This window comes from Chanodichthys erythropterus, chromosome 1, assembly GCF_024489055.1.
Source record: "Chanodichthys erythropterus isolate Z2021 chromosome 1, ASM2448905v1, whole genome shotgun sequence".
Classification (NCBI taxonomy): Eukaryota; Metazoa; Chordata; class Actinopteri; order Cypriniformes; family Xenocyprididae; genus Chanodichthys; species Chanodichthys erythropterus.
This window is the reverse complement of record NC_090221.1, coordinates 17,481,124-17,502,268: the sequence shown is the minus strand read 5'-3', so window position 1 is coordinate 17,502,268 and position 21,145 is coordinate 17,481,124. Positions and strand designations below refer to the sequence as shown.

Below are 21,145 nucleotides of genomic sequence, written 5' to 3'. Positions count from 1 at the left end.
AAGAGACTTCTTTAAGAAACATTTTTTTTTTTAAATCTTTCCAACCCCAAACTTTTAAACAGTAGTGTATATTCAAAAAAATTAAAATAGATTAAATATAAAAAAATGTATGATATGACCACTTCAAAGTGCAACAAAGCAGTTATTCTCTGAAATAAAACACTTGTCACTTTTTCTGTAGGATACCGCTCCACCTCCAAGAAGAAGAAGAGGTCGCCCCCGCACACGTCCCTTGCCCGAACAAAATGTTTCCCAAAATTTCAGTGGAACATCAGCACCTAAGCAGAAAATCATTAACCTTCCAGCTCCATCCCTGATGCATACCGCATCTCTCCCAGCAACCAATCAGACCGGCCTCGCTCAGCCAATGGACTGGCTAATAGATGACGTCATTGCAGAGCTCCCTTTCATGCCCAACAATCAACACGGAATAACAAATACTGCCACTGTAGATTCCAGTGTGGATAATGCAAGAGTGCAGTCTTCGGTTAAGCTCACAGATCTTGGTATAGTCCAACCGCAATCTGAAGGTGAGCTGACTGATATACTTGATAGTTTTCTGAGAACGTTTGAGCAACACGTTGGTATAAGCGATTCAGATGTTCAAGACGGGATGTTGCCCAACATAATAGATGGTAGTCAGACCTGTGGACATACAAACACATCAAATGCACATTCCATTTCTATGAACACAACAACACAGGGGTCAAAAGCATCATTATCCAAGAACAGACCACAAGTCTCATCTGTTCATAACCGAGTTTCGCAGAAACCATTGGGGTATTGGCAGGTGTCAGGTGTGACAATGGAGAAATCACTAGCACAGCAGGGTGAAGAGAAGCCTAAAAGTGGCAGGATTACCAGAAGCCAAAGTAGGAAGAGGCAGCTGGAAATTTTTGAAGAACCGCCTAGGAGAAACGAGCTCCCAGCAAAACGGAAGAGAGAAAGGAAAAAAGAACGACTAGAGAAGCCAAAGGTGGACTCTTCTCTACCGAGGGAGAAAAAAGGACGTAATAGAAAGCGGCACGGTGAGCAAAAAGGCACCAGCAGCACAGCTGGCTCAAGCTGCAGTGTTGCGAGCGCATTGAGGAGAGTAATAAACACAGCCGATGCTCGCAACCTGAAGTGTGCCACAAAAACAACATCACAGAAGACTTTAGATGGGTCAAAATCCTCAGAGTTGCATGATCGCAAAGAGTCCAGTCTAATAAAAAAGAAACAAATGGGTCATGCTAAAAGAAACGCAACCAAAACTCTTCTAGAAGGAAGTACGTTAAAGGTGCAGTGCAGTACAGAGACTTCACAACCCAAATGGCCCGTCACAAATAATAAAACCTCTGTGTCCCATCCAGCTCTTTCTGCTTTTGAATTAATGAAAAAGATCTTGGAAAATCAGCAGAACAGAGAGGAAGAGCAAAAGGGAGAAGATCACACAGTGTGGACTGTGATGAAACAGAAAGGAGAGGAGCAGCAGACAAACATGCAAGTACATGGAGCTGAGGTAAAAATGACGGACAACGGAGAGAAAGATGGTAGAATTAGGGTCGAAGAGCACAATAATAGCAGAATAAATAAAAAAGATGAGAAGACAAAAGAGAGAATGAAGGACGCTGGTAACCAGATGACCATATGCCTTCAGAATATGCTGCCTTCAGTTAAAGGTAACGGCTCAAAACAATTCAGTTATTTGACAATATTAAAGATTTTTGTAATGATTTGGGTCATGGTCATTTCCCCTATTTTACATTTATTTTAACTTTGTTGCTATAGTACTCACTTAAAATGTATTTATTTAATTAAATGTAGTATGTAGCAAATCTCAAAATGATTTTTTTTTACTGTATATTTTTTTTATGCTTAAATGAACGTATCACAGTGTTATCATTTATATTATTTTATCATTTATTTTTAATTGGCTTTTATTTTAATATTTTCAGTTTTTATTTTTATTTTTAACTTTTAGTAATTTTTTTTGTCCTTTCATCATTTTGATTAGTTTTTAAATATTTCTATTGATCTTCAATTTATTTTTTATTTTGGTTTTAGTAATTTTTGTATTTTTGTTAGTTGCCAATACAGCATTTTTAATTTGTTCGTTTTTTTTATTTAATATTTATTTTATTTCAACTTTCAAAAACATTTTTAATAGTTTTAGTTTAACAACAATCCAGACTTGTAGCAGTTTAAACAAGTCTTTTTTCTTTTTTTTTAAAGATTTATTACAGTGATAATCTATTATTATTTGTTTATTGGTTATTAGTAATAACATTAAAATGATCAGTTTTTTATTATAACTTTTCTCTGGTAATTATTATTTATTCACAGACTGTAGCATGTCAAACGGAGAGAGACTGATGGAGAACAGCTACAACAAAGCAACGCTTGAGACTGCTGACTCTCCCAAAGATCCTCCTTTTCAAAGATGCAGCACAGAAGGCATCATGCTTAAAAACAGGTCAGACATGCCTTTTGTCTCACATGCATTGGACCCCACTATGCCACTTGAGAATTTCCGAAACACACAAGGGTCCACAGACGGTTCAGAGGACGAGGAAGTCGATGTCGTGGAGGTCTCTAGTTCTTTGTCCGAGTCCTTCTCTGTCCTGCCGGTCACTGTGGACATTGTGCCCAGCGCAGAGGAGGAGGACGAAGACTACGAAATTGATGTGATAAGTTTAGGATCTAATTAAACATGTACAAATTTCTGTTACCGTTTAGCATCAGAGTTCTGAATAAATGTGTATCGATGCATATTTGTGGAACATGGTACCCTTTTCCCTGTATATAATTCAACAGTTCACACAAATCTAACAGTTGGCAGTATTTGCTATTTTGACTTTGGTGGCTTCAGTTTCAGGCATCAGAAAATTTTATAGTTTTAAGTTCTGAATGTTAAAGTTGTTTATTTGTGTGACAATCGTGCCTTCTTATAAATAATGAGACTGCTATTAATGTCCAGTTTTCTTGTCAATGTTCAGAATAAAAAGACATGGATCTGACCTTAGTTGTTCTTGTGTTCAAATACAAGTTTCTGCATGTTTGATAATACTAAATCATGTATATACTTGGCAAAGTTTGATTCGTCTTGGACAGCAGGCAAAAAGCACCTTGTCAACTAGAGAAATTCAACCAAACTTCCAGCAAATCTGATTTCTGAGTTTACATCCTATGTGTGATGAATCAAGATTCACAACTTCTCCATTATTACTGACTGTCTTATCACAACCACTCAAAAAGTGCAAAGATTTTGAAATGAAAATATGAGAAACTCATCAACTCTGCTTTAATTAGAAGCATCAGCAGTGATTTATTATTATTATGAATCGAATGTGTAATATATTCCCAAAACTTTCCAAATAGCATAATTTTGTGTTTAAATACTATTAATTAGTGTTCATTTGAAAACGTATTGTTTAATAAACTGGATTATGGATTGATTATAATGAAATGAATATACTTTGTTACTCACATCCTCACACACAATAACTGCACAGAACTGAGTCACTGAAGTGAACACAGGTTTATTTGTTAAGCATTTATTTGTGATGTTTTTCATGTTTCTACACATTACACCTGAGCTGCTCTCAGCCAGTCCCCCTCCAGGGACATGGTCTAACTTAGCTTGGTTTGCATTGGTTGTGTTGAGCACCTCGGGAAGGTGTTGTTTAGCACCTGACATTAGTCATTGTCGATAAATGTGACCGGCACCCTCGTGTAAGACACGATGGTATGTGTGCGGTGTGGAATAGCAATAAAAAGACACTCATTAGGAAAAACAGTGTGAGTGTGTGTATGTGTAAAGCGTGTTTGTCGGGCGGCAGGGTGATTGGTGTAGTGTCCCCCGGTGAGTCTGAGCTCTTAGTGCTGGATTCTGCGGATGGACTGGATCTGAGGGGTCTGGCTGTGGGAACCCCAGTTTCTCCAGTGCTGATAGTCTCCGCTGTGCCTCTCACACTCCATGATGTACTGCCTTCCCCTGTATCCTGGGAACTCGTAACACACAAAACTACACACATAGATGGAGAAATGAGGGTCAGGTATTTCTGTGCTGAAATGAAATAAATACAGAGAAAATAAAACGAAGACTCACGCGCCACACTGCACATGCATGGAGCCCACTTCAGGGCCACACCATCCCATGCCCTGCAGAGAGGGGTAGTCGTCACACAGCTCCGCATTGCGGCCCAAGAAGTTCTCCCTCTCGAAGATGATCATGCGACTGCTCTGGTGAGACTGAGGGGAGAGCGAGAGAGAGTTTGAATCCATAGATCCACATACTTAAGTGATTATATAAATATATATATATCACATAACAATATATTTTTAACTTATGAAAGTTTAAAAGATAATAAATAGTGAATTAATAAGTAGTTGTTTTGAATAAATATGTTGTATATCACATGAGAGACTCCAGTCATATCAGTAGTCAAATAAAAGCTATAAATATATTTGCAGCATATCTCAACTGCTTGATTGTTTATATTGTCACAGAATGAAAACTATATTTTCAGCCTACGATATATTTAAAGTTGCATATATAGTACATACAATTTTGCATACTGTACATTCACATAAAGCAATATAATAGCAAATCTTGGCTGTGTGATCGTTTAGCAAATCTCTAATGCCTGATTGCTTGTATCATTGCAAAATGTAAACTATATTGTCACCTGGCTCTAATCTGATAAATGTGTCTATGAGGCTTTAAGATATTAAGATAGTATAGACATTATCATTGTACTTTATACTTTGGGCTATACAAATAAATTTGATTTGACTTTTTTTTTTTTTACATGAAGTGGGTCGCCTCATTGGAGCTGCCATGTTGAGGTAGCATGACCAGTCGAATGCTACTGGCTTTAAATAAATCCTGTTATGGACAGTTTCACTTGATGAATAATTATTAAATATCGGCCAGCGCAAAATACTGTGTGTACTTTTAAGATTTCTAGTTTGAGAAAGGAAATAACTCACAGCGCAGTAGACAGGTCTAAAAGACATGAGTCTCTCCACGTGGTAGGACAGGTTTCCACAGTAGGCATCCCAGTGAGGATACTCTCCTCTCTCCAGGATGAACTGCTGTCCCTGGAAGTCATGGTGCTCATAACCCACCCAGCTATTGAAAAAGAACATCCAGTTATACATAGGCACACACTGTTGGTCCCTAAGTGTACATTAATTTAACAAACACTATGACTTACGCGCCACTCTCCACACGAATAGAACGGATGTTGTCGAAGCCACACTCCTGAATGTTGCAGCATTCTGAAGTGAATTCCTGACATTTTCCCTGGAAGTGTTCCTGCTCAAACACAGTCACCTGCACAGCAGAAGCACAAATGTAAAGTGTGTGAAAATGTTGTTTTCCAATAATATATATGCAAAAGGTACTCAAATAAATGACTTAAATGGGTTTGTTTGGCATGTGAAATTAAAGTGACAGCATATTGTATTGATCCAGATGCATAACGAATTTTTTTTTAGAATAAATATGGGTAATTTCAAAAGAGATTGAACATATGTGTGTTTAATGACAGTTTACCTTGAAGAAAGGAGCCATTCCCATGCCAGAGCTGAACATGGGCTGCATCATGCCGTATCGAGAGAACCTATACATCTTTCTTTAATATCTAAAAACAGAGAAAAAAAAACAGAAAACATAGTAAATATCAAATTAAATAATTAGATACAAATTGTGAAATTAACTCTAATTGTTAGTATTAGAAGTAAACTGTGTTCTATGTTATTATTACATAAAAAGTTACTTAAAACATCCAATAATCGATGTATTAGATGAAATACGCATTTTATTCATAATAAAAATGTATTAATAAAGCGTTAATAAAACTGTTAGATTTAAATCAAAACCATTTACATAATGTGGCCATACTGAGATGATGTTTGTAAAGTAAACCATAATAAGTTTGTAATTGTGCCATGAGCTCGCTCCGTGAGATCTTACCGTTTTAGTCACTGAGCTCGAGTGTGGCACGCGCCTTAACGCCGGTTTCGCGTGGAGCTTTGAGAGAACCTGGCGCTTCAGTTTTATATCGACCACCGCGTGCGCGCACGCCTAAGCGCGCACCCGCCATTGTGCGCGCGGTGCGCGTGGAATGCCTTCTGATGGGCTCGCGGGACAGGGTCGCCAGCTCAGCACATACTATAGAAGTGCCATATGGGTGTTGTGAGCCCATTCACTGACAAGTGCAGTGCGTTTTGGGTGAAAGCAGGAGACACAAAGGGTTTGGCCCCAGTATGTTCGCGCAGGTCAGCACTCCTGGTTACAATGAGCCCAAAATGCTGGGATTATCTGAGTGAACTTGCTCCAGCTGAGTGTGGGTTTGAAATGATGTATTTGAGCTGCTGAGAAAAGTTGATGCTGATTTTCATGCAAGTTACCATTTTTACTCAAAGACTTGGGGGACCAAATGTAAAAGTTACAATGTCTGGTTACATTTTTTTTTCACCTGGGTCATCCATGGTTGGATCAATATATAAAGACATTATATAAATATATGTATATATAAACACACCATGAAAGCTCCAAATGTTAAAAGATTAGTAGGAAAGTGATTTTACTTTATCAAGACAATCCATAACTAACATTAAGGGGGGCGTGCATGTCCACCCAAAATTCATATTTGATTAACGGTTGATTGTTGAATAATATTTTCTGTGACACAATAATTTTATACATGTGTATTGTTGCTATTTAGATTTGTACATGTTGTTATTTACTTTTATTTATTTATATATTTATTTGTAGGAGAACAGCCATATTTTGTATGTATATACAGCATTACTTTTATTTATTTACTTATTCATTTTATTCCCCCAATGCTGAATCCAATATTATGTGACTGAAATGAAAAATTGTGTAAACCACTATTAAATCATTGGTAAATTAGTGAAAAAATCTTCAAAATTCAATTTCAGTCTCTAAAAATAAACTTTTGCCCCGATATTGCTAATATGTTTTAGGCTTAAAAGTTGAAGATTGTGTATTGATTTGTTAGGACTATTTGATTCTCTATGTCTCTTACACACATATACTCTCTTTCTCACTCTGTGCTGATGATGTGGGGCTTCTTTTCTGTGAGTCTGCTGAACACGGCATGTTTCATTGTGTCAGTGTAATCCTTACAGACTCAGCGCCAGGGTATAAGAGCTGCGGGCACGGCCAGACGCAAACACTCTCAGAGTGAACCCTGGGTACGGACACACACTCATTGAACACAGGTAAGACAGCAAAATATCCACTCACATACACATAAAACTTTAACCTAACAGCTTGGAGAGTATAAGAGGGTTGGTTTTGATTTGCATCACTATAATGAACACCACCACCCCACACTTCCCCTTTGTCCCTACCACTTTGTTTCCCCCAAAGACCCATTACATCCATTCCAAACATATATTTTTGACTTTTTCATCTCCTAAAACACTTTATCCCTCTCTTCCAGCATAGATGGGATAAAATATTATGTATACTAGAGGTTGCCCCTCCCATTTCTTTATTCCTTTCTCTCAGTTTCTCAATTCTGAGCTATATCACATTTCCTTTTTATTAATTCACTATTTTTAATTTTACCTCAGGCATCATGTCTTCCAGTGGAGAAAAAAAGACTGCCTCCCAGACCGACGGCAAGGCAGCCCAGAGCAAGAAGTCCGAGATGGGCATGATGTCCTACAGGGTAAATATTTCAAATAAACATTCACATGTGCATGTCTCTTACGCTAGGATGTTGATTTAACGTTATGCTAACAGGTTTCTGTCTCTCCATTAGATGTATGTGTTTGACCAGGAGAACTTCCAGGGACGCATGATTGAGATTAACGCCGAGTGCATGAACGTTTGTGATATGGGCATGGACAGAGTTCGCTCACTACGTGTGGAGTGTGGACCGTAAGCATCACCGTAAAATCTGCATCTATGTAAAACGCACATTTTAGAAAGAATAACATATCTCACTCACCTCTTTGTGTGGCCTCTGCAGTTTTGTGGGCTTTGAGCAGATGAACTTCTGTGGTGAGATGTACATCCTGGAGAAGGGCGAGTATCCTCGTTGGGATTCTTGGAGCAACTGTCAGAAGAACGATTACCTGCTTTCCTTCAGACCTGTCAGAATGGTGTGTACATGCACACACAATGCTCTCACACCTTCAGGCCTGTTATTTGAATGCATTCCAAATGCACTGATCACTTTTTCTCCTTCAGGACCCTGAGAAGCACAAGATCTGCCTGTATGAGGTTGGTGAGTACAAGGGCCGCAAGATGGAGATCATGGATGATGACGTTCCCAGCATGTTCTCATACGGATTCACCGACAGAGTTGGCAGCATCATGGTCAGCTGTGGAACGTAAGTGCAAAGTACCTGTGGCCCCTGAGGTTTCACTTGGTCAATCCTCCGTGCACGTCCCAAAAGACAAATATAGCTGCCAAAAACTGTAAACCAGAAAAGAATACTTAAGGGAAAAGAGTTTATAGATATAAGAATAACAATCTTGCACAACAAGGTGTGTTGCGGATTTAATTACAATATTAAAGAGTTAAGGATGTTTAAATCAGTGTTATTTTAGTACCATTTAGATTCTATTTAGAATTTCTTTTTATATTTAATGTTTTTATTTTAAAGTTTTAGTAATTTTGTTGAGTGTCTTTGTCATTTTTATAGATACTTTAGTACCTTAAAGTTAAACTAAATGAGAAATTTTGCCTTGGCAACTAGCTAAAATAAAATAAGTTTTTTTTATTATTATTCTTTATTTCATTTCGGTTAACCTTTATTTTAATTCAAGTAACTAAAAAAGATATGGTTTTAATTTTAGTTAACTATAGGGCTGGGTATTGACACAATTTTCACAATTCGATTCCATTTCTATTCACATGCTTGCGATTCGTTTCGATTCCGGATACGATTCGATATCGATTATTTTGTATGTAATATATCAGAAACAGTACATGGCAAATTTTCTAGAGGAAAAAACCTCTCAACTAATGCTGTAAACTACATATGGGAGTCAGTTGGTACTACTTTACTATAATGATACGGTTAAAATTAACTAAAAACACTTAAATTACATAATCATATTTCTACTCCAATTCGTTTTTTTGAAATATAAACATTTAAATCGTGGCTGTCATAACTGATTTATTCAAACATGCATATTGAAGAACATTAAACATTATAATGAATATGTAACAGTGTATATATTTATCAGAATGCTGCTCTCTAGAGTTAATTTTTATAGCTGACTAACGAGTTTACGGCCGCTGAATATGGTTTTTCTGAGGTAAATGTGACATTACGTGACATTGTTTACAAGCTTTTATTGACGTCTTTCTGCGGTTGAACACTGATTGAGCTATTACACGAGACATGCTACGGATTTCTGTAAGTTGTACTTTATCTTTTAACATACCTTCAGATGTTTATTCATGTTTATTTTGAGAGGATGTTCACATGCGCTCTGTGCTGATGCTTCTCTTTAACTGAGGCGCCACAGCGATCTGCCAAGCCACATTAAAGAGCGCTAAAACAGTATTTATTTTTTGAATCTCATACGATGGACGTAATCTGAGACATATCTTCGTATCAAAATTAACAAAGCACAATGATTATTGCGATTTATTAGTAAGAGACGCGGTATTCTGTTCATTCATCAACTGAAAACAGACTTATTTTTAAGAATCGATATCGGTTCGTAAAAATGAGAATCGATTAAAATCAAGAAATCTATATTTTTTACCCAGCCCTAGTTAACTATAACAACCCTGGTTTAAATATATAAATGAGTTTAAAGGGACAGTTCACCCATCATTTACTCACCCTCCTCATTTTGTTCGATACTTTTATGAGTTTCTTTTTTCCACAAAACAAGATATTTTAAAAAATGCTGTTTACCTTACAGTTGACTTGTAGCTGATGGAAGACAATGGCTACCGTTAACTGTTTGATTACCAACATTTTTTTTAAATATCTTCTTTTGTATTCAATAGAACAAAGAAACTCACAGGTTTGGAACAACATGACAGTGAGTAAATGATTACAAAATGTTCATTTTTGGATGAACTATCCTTTTAAGCTGGTTCAATATCAAGGGTGCACAAACTAACCTGCAGACTCTTTTTTTTTCTCAGCTGGGTGGGCTATCAGTACCCCGGATACCGTGGCAGCCAGTACCTGCTGGAGAAGGGTGAATACAGACACTTTAACGAGTACGGCGCCCGTTGCCCTCAGTTTCAGTCTGTGAGGCGTATCCGTGACATGCAGTGGCACCCGCACGGCTGCTACACCATGGCCAGCAAGTGAGGGCCAGACCCGGAGAGGAAGAGGAGAGGTGAAGTAGAGGGAGAAGGGCGCAAGAGAAAGGAGAGGAGGAGAGACGTCTGAGAGGCTGCATCTTCCCCATGTCGCTGTTATGAGGGGCGGATGTTTTCGAGGTGACAGACTCCCTGACTCACATTGCAGTCTGTGTCTGTCGAGCTGTTAAAGCCCAGCAGGGCAGTGATTCTCCCAGGCCTCTTAGTGTCTCTGTGTAGGGTGGAGGCACCGATAAACACACTTCCCTCTTCCTCCCTGGTTCCTCTCCTCTCTTTCTCTCCTGCATCATGGCTTCTTTTCTTTCCTTCCATAATTTATTTACATTTTTTTGTCATCCGTTCTTTCCCCTGCCCGCATCCCCCTTTCCCCAAGAGGATGGAAAGAGAGAGGGAGAGATGAAGGGATGAGGAGAGTGAAGCTCTTGTGCCCTAGAAATCTCTCTTTGCTTGCTGTACAGAATCCTGGTCACCTTTTCAATAAAAACCTAAAAGCTTGATAACAAATTTTTGTCTTTGTCAATCTGTTCATGTCATGCATAATAGCTGTTAATAATAATCATGCGGCCCAGAATGAAATTTGCACTAGTAGGAAGGACAGCAGTGGTGTATTTTCACAGGAGTGTGAAAAGTAATGTCAGTTTACATGTGGGCTTACATGCTGATTTTTTAATTAAGTTTAATTAAGTGGCTGATATCGTCCACTGTCCATTGCGCTTTAGAGGATTTGGTTCAACTACAAACACGAATTAAATACTACAAAATTAAGATTTAGTGAGATGTAGGCTACTAAGAAGAGCAAGTGCAATACTGTCATCTACCGTTCTGTCCGAGTCAGAGGACATAAGCCTACCTGTGACGCAAACGGTACGCATCACATTACCGTAAAGACCGTCAAATGTCCACGGGGGAAAAGCCTTTCTCTGATAGCCTACTAAAATTGCCTCAACAGGCTTCAGGCCTCAGACAGACAATACAAGTGACGTAAGGACATGTCACATTACCTCTTCTGTTTCTACAAAAAATACAATCCAGACTGTTTTGCTCTACCCATGTGGGGGTAGGTAGTAGCCATGTTTCTAAATCATGGAAAAGTCTTAAAGGAACACTCCACTTTTTTTGAAAATAGGCTCATTTTCCAGCTCCCCTAGAGTTAAACAGTTGAGTTTTACCGTTTTCGAATCCATTCAGCCGATCTCCGGTTCTGGCGGTACCACTTTTAGCATAGCTTAGCATAGTTCATTGAATCTTATTAGACCGTTAGCATCGTGCTTAAAAATGACCAAAGAGTTTTGATATTTTTCCTATTTAACGGTAAAACTCAACTGTTTAACTCTAGGGGAGTTGGAAAATGAGCCTATTTTCAAAAAAAGTGGAGTGTTCCTTTAAGTCATAAACATTTTGTCAAATATAAAGTTACACATATATTGCTCAGTTTTAACTGATCTTATGGGTAGAAATGTCAGTCAAATCCTTATTCATGAATGACTGGAAAAGTGAAAATGCAAATGACTAAAAGTTAAGAAGAAAAAAAAAGCCTTTGTCTTTGAGGATAGTTAGAGCTGCTGTCCGTAAGTTTTGCCTCTTTGTCACCATCTCTGTTTGAAACCTGCAATTGCAGTTAAATGCGGAATTATAATGATGCGATGTGCCTCGGCACGGCTCCTCAGTGCGGATGAATGTAATGTTTGCTGTCAGTCACTACATCGGTGTGGATACTGTACTTCAGAATCACAGATTCTACGTCTTGGAAGTACGACCAAAATAAGAATTTTCACCAGAAAATGTCATCTGAACAAGTAAGTAGCCTATCATGTCTGCCACTTTTGTTGTGACTGAGGAAAAAAGCATTACGCCTACAATAAATCGCGCTTTAAATGGTGATTAAATCTAATGATCGCTTAGCTTAGATCACGTCAAACCGTACAAATTATTACCTATTACTGTTTTACTTTGTTCTTAAAATGTTAACAACATCAGCATTGTGTAACTATGTGTATTTAGTGTGTATTAACATTACCTGTAGATTTCAATTTCTGTAGCCACTCCACAGACTGCGGTCAAGTGGGCCGCGCGTCGAAAATACACGGTCAAGCCAGCCGCACTTTTTTTTAGGTCGCTCGTCTATTCCTGCACTTACGGTATGGGTGCTGGAAACGGTCTAAATGCATTTAAAGACGGCAGTTTCCTTTATACTCTTGCAGTTAACCGTAAAAAGGACAAGAACGTAAAGAGACATCAGATAAGTTATATATTGCTTTTTCCCCCATCTTTTTATGTCTCTATATGTGCTATACATCATATGTTAATGTTAATATTAATGGTAATTATTATGAATCATTTATTAATTAGATTTTTTAAATTATTTTTTTTATTATTGATTTTAATGTTTTATAAATATTATACATTAATTATTATACATTATGCATATTAATTAATGCTAATATGAGTTTTATACATAATTTATTAATTTTATTACATTTTTTGTTATAATGTTTAATATTCGTTTATTGTTCTACATTATTAATGTTAACATTAATCTTAATAGTAATGTTAATTAATATTGATCATTAATTTTACTATTAAATTAAAATTTTTGATTTTAGTGTTTTTATATATACAATAATTATTTAAACATTATTTATTAATTTTAATGTTAATTATCATACATGCTTAATGTAAATTGTTTTATTTTTATATATAAAACATATATACATCAAAAATAAAAATTGTAAAAAGTACCTTCATAGGTTAGCTCATTCTGTCAACTGATATTTATTAAGTGTTACTCTGGCTATTACTGTACTCATTTTTGTATCATTTTACTGTACAGTATGGGAGAAAATTAAAGTCAAACTCACCTATAATATCAAAGTGCATTCAAGCACTTGCACTGTAGCCCATATTCAAACCCTCATAAAAATCTTTTCTTTATAGGTTAGCTCATTCTGTCAACTGATAGTTATTCAGGGTCACACTGCCTATTACTGTACCAATTTTCATATCATTTTACTGTACAGTTTGCGAGAAAATTAAAGTCAAACTCACCCACAATATCCATTTTCAAACACTCATAAAAACTTTTTCTTTACATATTTGCTCATTCTGTCAACTGATATTTATTAAGTGTTACTCTGGCTATTACTGTACTCATTTTTGTATCATTTTACTGTACAGTTTGGGAGAAAATTAAAGTCAATCACCTCCACTATCAAAGTGCATTTTAGCACTTGCACTGTGGCCCATTTTCAAACCCTCATAAAAATCTTTTCTTTATAGGTTAGCTCATTCTGTCAACTGATATTTATTCCGGGTCACCCTGGTTATTACTGTACTCATTTTCATACCATTTTACTGTACAGTTTGGGAGAAAATTAAAGTCAAACTCACCTCCACTATCAAAGTGCATTTTAGCACTTGCACTGTGGCCCATTTTCAAACAGTCATAAAAATATTTTCTTTATAGGTAAGCTCATTCTGTCAACTGATATTTATTCAGGGACACGCTGGCTATTACTGTACTCATTTTCATATCATTTTACTGTACAGTTTGGGAGAAAATTAAAGTCAATCACCTCCACTATCAAAGTGCATTTTAGCACTTGCACTATGGCCCATTTTCAAACCCTCATAAAAATATTTTCTTTATAGGTAAGCTCATTCTGTCAACTGATATTTATTCAGAGTCACACTGGCTATTACTGTACTCATTTTCATACCATTTTACTATACAGTTTGGGAGAAAATTAAAGTCAAACTCATCCACAATATCAAAGTGCATTTCAGCAATTGCACTGTGGCCCATATTCAAACACTCATAAAAATCTTTTCTTTATAGGTTAGCTCATTCTGTCAACTGATATTTATTCAGGGTCACGTTGACTATTACTGTACTCTTTTTCATATTTTACTTTACAGTTTGGGAGAAAATTAATGTTAAACTCACCCACAATATCAAAGTGCATTTTATCACTTCCACCTTGGTCCATTTTCAAACCCTCATAAAAATCTTTTCTTTATAGGTTAGCTCATTCTGTCAACTGATATTTATTCAGGGTCACCCTGGCTATTACTGTACTCTTTTTCATATCATTTTACTGTACAGTTTGGGAGAAAATTAAAGTCAAACTCACCCCCACCATCAAAGTGCATTTTAGCACTTGCACTGTGGCCCATATTCAAACACTCAGAAAAAGATTTTCTTTATAGGTAAGCTCATTCTGTCAACTGATATTTATTCAGGGACACGCTGGCTATTACCGTACTTATTTTCATACCATTTTACTGTACAGTTTGGGAGAAAATTAAAGTCAAACTCACCCACAATATCAAAATGCATTTTAGCACTTGCACCTTGGTCAATTTTCAAACACTAATAAAAATCTTTTCTTTATAGGTTAGCTCATTCTGTCAACTGATATTTATTCAGGGTCACACTGGCTATTACTGTACTTATTTTCATACCATTTTACTGTACAGTTTGGGAGAAAATTAAAGTCAAACTCATCCACAATATCAAAATGCATTTTAGCACTTGCACCTTGGTCCATTTTCAAACACTAATAAAAATCTTTTCTTTATAGGTAAGCTCATTCTGTCAACTGATATTTATTCAGAGTTACACTGGCTATTACTGTACTCATTTTCATATCATTTTACTGTACAGGTTGGGAGAAAATTAAAGTTAAACTCACCTCCACTATCAAAGTGCATTTTAGCACTTGCACCGTGGTCCATTTTCAAACACTCATAAAAATATTTTATTTATAGGTTAGCTCATTCCTTCAATTGATTTTTATTCAGGGTTTAGTGATTTTTACTTCGTCCATCAAAGGACACAAAGTAAAGTAGGGATTGGTATTCACGTCACCGCTGACGTTGTGATTTTAGGACCACACATCACTTAAGGGGTGATTATGAGTACATCAGATGACCACTTCCTCTTTTTACCTAGTTCAGGGCACCAGTCAAGGTGTTTTACCTTGGCAGTATGAGAACACTCCCAGCAGGGGCTTTCATACATTTAGAATTAATGTAAAGTGGTCAGCTGATTTATCTGAAAGATTGGTGATATTGCTAACTTGTAGAACCTTTTCTGTATTATCAGCACAAGGAAGACACAAGTGTAATAAAATAAATTTTATTAACAAAAAGATAAACAAGAATAACTAACACAACAACTAAATGAATACTATGAATGATAAAGGAATAAAGTGCATAAGATACATAGAATACAAGTGATTAAGTTGGGTGTGGCTATGGAAGAGTTACGTTATCTTATGGAAAGATAAAGTGTTTCTCTGAAAATAATAAGGTGGAGAACCTTATTATGCACCAAACAAATAAACGAAAGATTATTTGTTATTAACTAACATCAGCTATATTACATCTAATGGAAATTAGGAAATTATATACTGATAATATACAACAATGCCAAGGTCTCTGGAAAGAGGTTTGGTTAAGTGATATTTACATGCCACTTGGTTGAGTCCGACGACGTTGACGTCCTCCACTGGTTGTGCTGGGGGACGATGCAGTGGGGAGAGGAGCCAGAATCTGTTTCAACAGTCTTGAACACGAAGCTCTGTGGGATGCTGATCTCCTGAAGCACCAAAGGGTCCTAAAATCTGGAACATGCAGATGAGGCCCTGGTGTAGGTGCAGAAGGTCCTTAACAATATGGAACACACAGACGAAGATACCTTGTAGTGAAGGTTTGCTCTCCTGAGCTTAACCTTGTTGCAGATGTCGTTACTCGATGGACGGAAACTCTGAACGTAGTGTTTGTCAATGTTTCTTTCCTCACAAGCTGGAGGCTTAGAATGTGGTCGTCTCTGTTGCTGCCTCACAAGCTGTAGACTCAGATCACAGGATATGTTGTTGTCTCTTCTGGATGGACCAGAGGCTCAGAACGGTGTTGTGTCTGTTAATGTCTGTCTCCGTGCAGGACAGACTCAGAACGACATATCTGTTGTGTCTCACCCGATGGGAGTGTCTGTTGAGAGGGTACCCTTTGTCCCTTTCTGATGAGGAGGAGATTGCATTTTGGCGCTTCTTCATTCGAGTGCTGTGATTGGCTGTTGGCATCAGAGGGGACACACAGAGTGTGGCCCATCCTTCTTTCTCCTGTGGAACTCATTTGCATAAAGCACAAAGTTGGAAGTCTTTACAGTGTCTTTAAAGTTTACCAATGCATTTCTCACTTTCCAAACCACCACCAGAATACATTTGGCAAATAGCTGTCACTGAGAATACTTATTTCCGTGAAATGGATGTGTAGTTTGCATCAGTTCTAAGGTTTTCAAACATAGTTTTGAATGGATTTGGATGGATCTTTGTGATATCTCTTTGTTTCACCCATTACTGCTAAGGTCCCGAGGAATTTTTATGGCAGGTCTGTGGCCAACCTTAGGAAGTAGTCTCTAGATGGGTGAAGGGCTGAAACTGCCTATGGACCAATGAGAAGTCCTGTCCTTCCCAGGCTTGGTACAAGAGGTCTTCTTCTTGCCCTCTAAGAGAGGTCTGGATGTTGTCCTTACATCTTTATCTGATGGCGTTGGACAGTTTGTATGTGTTAGGCCACCAAGATCCAATAAAAATGTAGCAAACCTTTGTCCACTGTTACAGATAGAGAGGGGCCCGGCCATAAACTGGGCCCTAGAATGTGCTGTTCACTACAAGGGTTAACCTGACTATTACTGTACTCATTGTTTTATCAATTTACTGTACAGTTTGGGAAAAATTTAAAGTTAAACACACCCCCAAACATCAAAGTTCATTCTAGCACATATAATGTCCCGATTTCAAACACTCATAAAAATCTTTTCTTTAGAGGTTTTCTCATTCTGTCAATAGGTATTTGCTCAGAATGGCAATGGTTATTACTGTAATTATTTTCATGTCATTTTACTGTACATTTTTGAATCAAATTAAAGGCAAAACTCCACTATATAAGTGCATTCTAACTCTTGCAGCACCCAGTCGACTTAGTGGCAGACAACACCCTGAGGACAACCAACAGAGATGCAACCGAAGATGGAGACCCAGATGGAGCTGATGAGCTCACGTGCAGCCGATGGTCCCCGTGACCGAGGTGGAGCCGGGAATCCTGAGGACAGAGACTGAGTCGGTGGGACTGAGGATGGAGGCAGAGCTGGGGGGAAGGTAGAGCCAGATGGAGCTGTAGGTGTAGGCAGGTCAATGCTTGAACAAGGGGGAGCCTGAGGGATGAGGGAACCCAGATAAGCTATATGGCCGATGGTGGATCTGAAGTGTCGAAGGGCCGAAGTGGAGCAGTGGGCACAGAGGCTGGAGGTGGAAACAGGGGATCTTCTGTGCGAGAAGGAGCTGTTGGCCTGAAGACACTTGGCATCTCTTGCTGGCATGTGGAGGATGTAGAAGGTGATGGTGGGGCTGAGGAACTGGCTGAATGAAGAGGTGTGAGAGGGAGGCTGGGTGGGAATTCAGGAAATACAAGGGACACTACAGATACAGGTGCTGGAGATACAGATGGTACACCAGAGACCAGACAGGAAGAGGCCCCAGGGTGGAGTCGCAGGTGGGAGGCAGAATAGCGCCCCATTGGAAATACAGGGTAGAATCACCTCTCCAAAAAAGTCTATCAAGATCACTTCAACAAATCCTTCAGTTCATCAAAATATTTGCCAGAGTTTTACATACACATTTCCACAGCAGTGGTGTTGTGGGCAGAGTTTTTTTCCCAGCCCTCAAACTCCACAATCACTAACTCAGTGATGAATGGTGTTGCCAGCTTGCACACCTGGTAAGACTCTGTAGGTGGTCTGAGCTACAAAACACTCTGTCCTTATCATTGGTATGGGCTTGTCTCATGGTGGCCGGTCTCCACTGTCTGCGGTGGGCTCAAACAGCATCTCCGTCACATCGTTCATCGTTGGTGGTGGTTGGCTGGCCTCTGGCACTGGAGTGGGACTGGTGGTGAAGTCAAACAAAGGAACTAATAAGGGAGTAAATGAACACTGGAGGAAACTAATTACATAATTAACAGACTGTTCAAACTAAGAAACACAACACAGCAGACATGTGACACTGTAGTCATGTTGACAATTTTATTGATGCTATTACTACTTAATAGTAATAGATTACTACTACTCTGGACCTTGACTGTTGCAACTTTGTTGCTTTCAATGGAGGATGAAAAAACCTCTTGGATTTTGCATAAATATCATAATTTGACATGAAACAAATTTGATTTTTGGGTGAACTAACCCTTTAATATAACTCTGATTGTGTTCATCAAAAAGACAAATGTCATTGAAAAGAACATTCCTCCTCCTCTCAATGCTATAACAGGTGCCGCTCTCCCACTCCAGCATGAGATGCAGCCTGTAACACATCAAGCAAAATTTTGGCATTCTCATGAAAATAGCATTCCCCTCCTCTCAATGCTGTGACAGGTGCCTCTTACTTGCTTCAGTGCGAAACACAGCCAGTAACACTTTAATAATTCGCCACTCAACTCCGGGCATGGCAGGCCATCCCCATGCTGTCGAGCTGGATATCAGAAATAACAGAACGAGTCTACTAGCTCCATTTCGCTCGCAGACCACCACGCTTCTTGGGCATGATTTACTCCTCAGTCTCCGGCAACAGGTCTCATGTCCTCCAAGCCAAAGTGCAGTCTCTGCTAGAAAAAGGTGATGTGGAGATATTTCCCTCAGAATGCAGAGAGTCAGGCTTTTACAGCTGCTACTTCCTTGTTCCAAAGAATGATGGTGGTCTCAGGCCCATTCTTGATCTGTGACGTCTGAACCGGATCCTCATGAGATTAATTTATATTGGTCAATCTGAAAGACTCTGACTTTCATATCTAGAAAGCCCCCCACAAAAGGCCATTCTTGAGATTTGCCTTTGAGGGAGTGGTATACGAATTCCTAAATTCCTTCCATTCATACTCTCTAGAGCTCCGCATAACTTTATGAAGTGTGTAGATGTGGCCCTCTCTTTTTTGCAACAGAACAGAAAATCGGGAGCATGGCAGCCTTTTTCAAGTTGGGGTCTATTCTTCCCCTTAATAGATTTCAGAAGCGGCAAGGCCATTTGCAACCACTACAGCACTGGTTGAAAGACGTGTTCCACCTCGTGAGTGGCACACAGGCCTGCACCTTCTTAGAGTTCGCCACCACTGTGTTCTTGGTCCCCTTGAAATCGTCCCATTTTTATTAGAACAGGATAATGCTGGGCTCTGTTTCCAGAAGGAAAGTGGTCATGACAGACATCTCCAAGATGGGTTTGGGGCCCTGTGTGACTGCAGAATAGCCTTCAGCTCATGGGCGACTCCCTTGATGAATTGGCACATCAACCATCTGATGGGATACGTTGGCACTTTGATGTTTAGGGTAAATTCACCTTTAGTTTTCTCCCAAACTGTACAGTAAAAATATATGACAATAAGTACAGTAATAGTCAGGTTGACCCTGAATAAATATCAGTTGACAAAATGAGCAAACCTATCAAGAAAAGATTTTTATGAGTGTTTGAAAATAAGACATGATGTAAGTGCTAGAATGACTTTTGATGTTTGAAGGTGAGTTTGCCTTTAATTTTCTCCCAAACTCTACAGTAAAATGATATGCCAGAATGAGCAAACCTATTAGTGTTCGAATTTGGGCCATATGTGCTAGAATGCACTTTGATATTGGAGGTGTGTTTGCCTTTAAGTTTCTCCCATACTGTACAGTAAAATGATACAACAATGAGTACAGTAATATCTAGGGTGACCCTGAATAACAATCAACTGAAGGAATTAGCTAACCTATAAAGAAAATATTTTTATGAGTGTTTGAATATAGGCTACAGTGCAAGTGCTTGGATGCACTTTGATATTATTGGTGAGTTTGACTTTAATTTTCTCCCAAACTGTACAGTAAAATGATACGAATATGAGTACAGTAATAGCTAGAGTAACCCTTAATAAATATCAGTTGACAGAATGAGCAAACCTTTAAAGGAAAGATTTTCATGAGTGTTGGAAAATGGGCCACGGTGCAAGGGCTTGAATGCACTTTCAGTGCATTCAAGTGGAGGTGGATAGTGGAGGTGAGTTTGACTTTAATTTTCTCCCAAACTGTACAGTAAAATTATATGAAAATCAGTACAGTAATAGCCAGAGTGAGCCTGAATAAATATCAGTTGACAGAATGAGCTAACCTATAAAGGGAAGATTTTTATGAGTGTTTGAAAATGAGCCACAGTGCAAGTGCTTGAATGCACTTTGATATTATAGGTGAGTTTGACTTTAATTTTCGCCTAAACTGTACAGTAAAAATATATGAAAATGAGCACAGTAATATCCAGGGTGACCCTGAATAAATATCAGTTGACAGAATTAGCTAACCTATAAAGAAAATATTTTTTATGAGTGTTTGAATATGGGCTACAGTGCAAGTGCTAAAATGCACTTAGATATTATAGGTGAGTTTGACTTTAATTTTCTCCCAAACTGTACAGTAAAACGATATGAAAATGAGTACAGTAATAGCCAGGGTGACCCTGAATAAATATCAGTTGACAGAATGAGCTAACCTATAAAGAAAAGATTTTTATGAGTGTTTGAAAATGGGCCACAGTGCAAGTGCTAAAATGCACTTTGATAGTGGAGGTGAGTTTGACTTTAATTTTCTCCCAAACTGTACAGTAAAATGGTATGAAAATAAGTACAGTAATAGCCAGGGTGACCCTGAATAAATATCAGTTGACAGAATGAGCTAACCTATAAAGAAAAGATTTTTTATGAGGGTTTGAAAATGGACCAAGGTGCAAGTGCTAAAATGCATTTTGATATTG

The 21,145-nt window shown here is 38.2% G+C and overlaps 2 protein-coding genes across 2 annotated transcripts; one reads left to right on the top strand and one right to left on the bottom strand.

Moving 5' to 3' along the window:
* Nucleotides 1–3,858: 3,858 nt before the first annotated feature.
* Nucleotides 3,859–5,617, bottom strand: cryba1l1 (crystallin, beta A1, like 1). Its single transcript, XM_067381487.1, has 5 exons — nucleotides 5,543–5,617; nucleotides 5,202–5,320; nucleotides 4,975–5,116; nucleotides 4,091–4,233; nucleotides 3,859–4,006 (listed from the first exon to the last, which is right to left on the bottom strand). The coding sequence occupies exons 1-5, from the start codon at nucleotides 5,615–5,617 to the stop codon at nucleotides 3,859–3,861; spliced, it is 627 nt and encodes a 208-aa protein (XP_067237588.1).
* Nucleotides 5,618–7,195: 1,578 nt separating this feature from the next.
* Nucleotides 7,196–10,314, top strand: crybb1l1 (crystallin, beta B1, like 1). Its single transcript, XM_067381475.1, has 6 exons — nucleotides 7,196–7,238; nucleotides 7,594–7,694; nucleotides 7,788–7,906; nucleotides 7,998–8,130; nucleotides 8,219–8,361; nucleotides 10,143–10,314. Exons 2-6 carry the CDS (start codon nucleotides 7,602–7,604, stop codon nucleotides 10,312–10,314), a joined length of 660 nt encoding a protein of 219 aa, XP_067237576.1. The 5' UTR covers nucleotides 7,196–7,238; nucleotides 7,594–7,601.
* The last annotated feature ends 10,831 nt before the right edge of the window (nucleotides 10,315–21,145 follow it).